Here is a 3,078-nt window from a genome sequence, read left to right on the forward strand (position 1 = left end):
GGCGCCCGGGATGGGGACGCGGGGCCGGTGCCGCCGCAGGGCGGGGGCGGCCCCGCGGGAGCTGCCGGGCGCGGGGCCCGCGGACCCTGAATCAGCAGTTTCCCCGCGCGCTGGCGCCGTCGGGGGAATGGGGGCCCCGGCACCGGGTGGGTGGCGGCACCGTTGGGGTCCCCGGGGACCGGCACCATTGGGGTCCCGGGCACTGGGTGGGCGGCAGCCCTGTCCCCACCGCCACGGCCGTGCCGCGTCCCCGCAGCTGGCGCTCTCCGGCATYGTGGGCATCATCTCGTGCAAGAGGCCCTTGACACTCGTGGTACGTACGCGGGGGCGGCGAGCGGCGCTGCGCGGCCYTGGGGGCTCCCGGCCCTGCCGAGCTGGCGGCCACCCTCCCGCCCGGCCCAGGTCGCCTTCTTCGCGCTGCTCTCAGCGCTGGGCGTCGCGCTGAGCCTGGCGGGCGCCGTCCTCTCGTGCCGCAGCGCCCGGCTCGTGGCGTCGCTGGAGGCCTGCGAGAGGGTGAGCGCGGGGGACGGTGGCGCCGGGGGTACCCCGCGGGTGCCGGCGGGGCGACGGTGACGGTGCCACCCGCCCACAGGAGCGCGACGCCTGCGTGTGCTGCCGGGCCCGGCCGGCGGCCGCCTCCTGCGGCGGCCAGAGCGAGACGCTCGCCCTGTTCGCGCAGCCCGACTGCCGCGGCCTCCGCGCGGCGCTCAAGGTGGGTGCCGCCGCCGGCAGCGCGTCCCCCGCGCCCGCCCGCCTGCCGCTCACGTCCGCCCTCCCCAGGACCTGCTGTTCAGCGTCTGCRGCTTGACCGTCTGCTCCACCGTGGCCTGCGCCCTCTCCGCCGCTGTCTGCTGCCTTCACGTCTTCGTCCCGCGCGGCGCCCACGGGGTGGGGGACGGCGCCGATGGGGGCGGCGGGGGGGCGCACGGGCGCTCGGGGGCCAGCGCTGAGGCCGCTGCGTCCTGCAGCCGCTGCCGCAGCGCTCGGGCTCGTCCGAGTGCGCCTGGCCGCCCGGCGCTCCGCTGCCCGCCGAGGAGCCCGACGAGTTCGTGCCGCCCGTGCCGCCGCCGCCCTATTACCCGCCCGAGTACACGTGCAGYTCCGAGACGGACGCGCAGAGGTAGCGCCCGCGCCAGTGCGGGGACGGGGCCGCCGCCGCGGCGCCTCACGCCGCCGTCCTCGCTCGCAGCATCACCTACGACGGCTCCATGGACAGCCCCGGGCTGCTCTACCCCAGCGACTTCCCCCCCTCCTACGAGACCGTCATGGGGCTGCGGGGTGACAGCCAGGTAGGGCCACCTCCACGTCCCCCCCGCGCTGTCACTGTCCGCCCGCGCTGTCACCGTCCCCCCCGCGCTGTCACCGCAGGCCACGCTGTTCGAGCTGCAGCCAGCAGCAGCCTGGCGGGCGGCTGCCCTGCGCGGCAGCGGCTCCCTGGGCCCGGGCGACAGCAGCCCCTCGGAGGACTCGTGCCTGCTGGAGCCGCCGGGCGCGCTCGACTACGTGCTCTACCGCTCCATCCAGCGCAGCCGGGCCGATTACTGCCTGAGCGTGGACTGCGTGCGCTGCAGCCACCACCCGCGCAGCCCCCCGCTGGCGGCGCGCGGCCCCTTCGAGGAGGCGCCGGCGGCACGGGCGCGTGGCGAGCGCTCCTACTCCTGCTCCACGGCCGAGCCCGGCGGCGACGGGCNCCGCGCGGCCGCCCCGGCGCCCGCCCGCGCCGCAGCAGCGACTCCTCGTGCCCCTCGTCCCCGGGCTGGCGGCCACTCGCCAGGTGGCACAGCGACCCCGGCGCGCTGGCGGTGGCCAGGGACGACGGTGGGTTTATCAGTGTTGGCGCATCCGCGGCGCTCGAGTGGTGCCGTGCGGAGATGCCGCCGCCTGAGCCGGCTTTTCCCTGGGCAGATTTCAGGGAAGTTCTTTATACCAAAGCACTGGAGGACACCGTGTCCGACTCCTCCACGGATACAGGTTGGGAAGAGCCCGCCGGGGCTGCTGGGGTGCTGGGCTTCCCGCAATGCTCGGTATCCCACATGACAGCTCCCACAGGGCCGTGCTCGGAGAGCTGGCTGCTCCGGCGGCCGCCGCGGCTCCTGCGCGCCGGCTCAGCCGGGAAGAGCAAGGAGGCGGCAGGCGGGAAGACAGCGCCGCTGCGGCTCTCCAAGACGGCCGCCCGCTCGCTGGGCGACCTCAAGGGCTGCCGTGGCACCCGTGGGCTCATGGCCAGGTTCCTGCAGCGGCCCAAGCGCCTCGAGGTGCCCGCACACAAGCAGGTGGGTTCCCCCTTTCCCAACTGCCCCCTCCCTCCCCACATTCCCCACGGCGGCTCCGTGCTGCACGGGCCACCATCGCGGCTCGGGCCAAGGATGTAGGATGCCGGGATCCTCCTTTGCAAGAGCCCGGAGCAGCCRCTTCCACTGGGAATGGGGAAAGCCGCCGTGTTGCAACGGCTTTGCCTTCGCCGTGACTCAYGTCGCGTGCGGGAAGGGCTCATGCCGGGCACCCTAATGACCCTTTTCCTGCTTTCGGGGAGGGCCCCTGACCCGGCTCGTGATGCCGGGCCGGGGACCCTTCCACCCCTCCCACCACTCCGTGTCCGTGCAGGCGCCGCGGAGCGGACGCCCGGGYGCCGAGGGCATCCACCTGCAGAGCTGCGGCGACCTGAGCTCCTCGTCGTCCCTGCGCCGCCTCCTGTCCGCGCGGCGCCTGGAGCGCGGCCGCCCGCACAGCCTCGGCGGCAAGGACAGCGCGCCCTGACCGCACCGCGGGGCTGGTCCCCGCCGGGCTGCCCGCTGCCTCGTGCACGGTCCCCGTCCCCGCCCTCGCTATGCAACCCCTCCGGGACGGGGCAGTGTCGCGGCGCCGTCGGGCCGAACCGGGACCCGGTGGCGGGCGTCTCCGCTGCTCCGACACTCGCTAGAGAACCAAATAAAGGTGTAAACCTGCCCGCCTCGTCGGGGCTGCCACCGGGGCGGGCACTGAGGCGGGCATCGGGGCGGGACGGGGGTGGAGCGGGGCGGGACGGCCCCGACGGCGGCGACTCGGCCCCCGCGGCGCAGATCAGCTGAACGGTCACGT

The 3,078-nt window shown here is 75.6% G+C and overlaps 1 protein-coding gene across 1 annotated transcript in view; it reads left to right on the forward strand.

Moving 5' to 3' along the window:
* FAM189B (family with sequence similarity 189 member B) overlaps positions 1-3,078 on the forward strand; it is a 5,453-nt gene that overhangs the window by 1,263 nt on the left and 1,112 nt on the right. The window contains exons 2-12 of the mRNA XM_026045963.1: positions 257-313; positions 403-513; positions 593-712; positions 781-888; positions 969-1,120; positions 1,190-1,289; positions 1,369-1,688; positions 1,730-1,818; positions 1,906-1,971; positions 2,050-2,273; positions 2,605-2,746. Of these exons, the coding sequence (XP_025901748.1) occupies positions 257-313; positions 403-513; positions 593-712; positions 781-888; positions 969-1,120; positions 1,190-1,289; positions 1,369-1,688; positions 1,730-1,818; positions 1,906-1,971; positions 2,050-2,273; positions 2,605-2,746 (1,489 nt within the window). The remainder of the gene's footprint in view (positions 1-256; positions 314-402; positions 514-592; positions 713-780; positions 889-968; positions 1,121-1,189; positions 1,290-1,368; positions 1,689-1,729; positions 1,819-1,905; positions 1,972-2,049; positions 2,274-2,604; positions 2,747-3,078) is intronic.

The sequence above is a fragment of the Nothoprocta perdicaria genome, unplaced genomic scaffold, assembly GCF_003342845.1.
Source record: "Nothoprocta perdicaria isolate Ctin4 unplaced genomic scaffold, notPer1 scaffold_419, whole genome shotgun sequence".
Classification (NCBI taxonomy): Eukaryota; Metazoa; Chordata; class Aves; order Tinamiformes; family Tinamidae; genus Nothoprocta; species Nothoprocta perdicaria.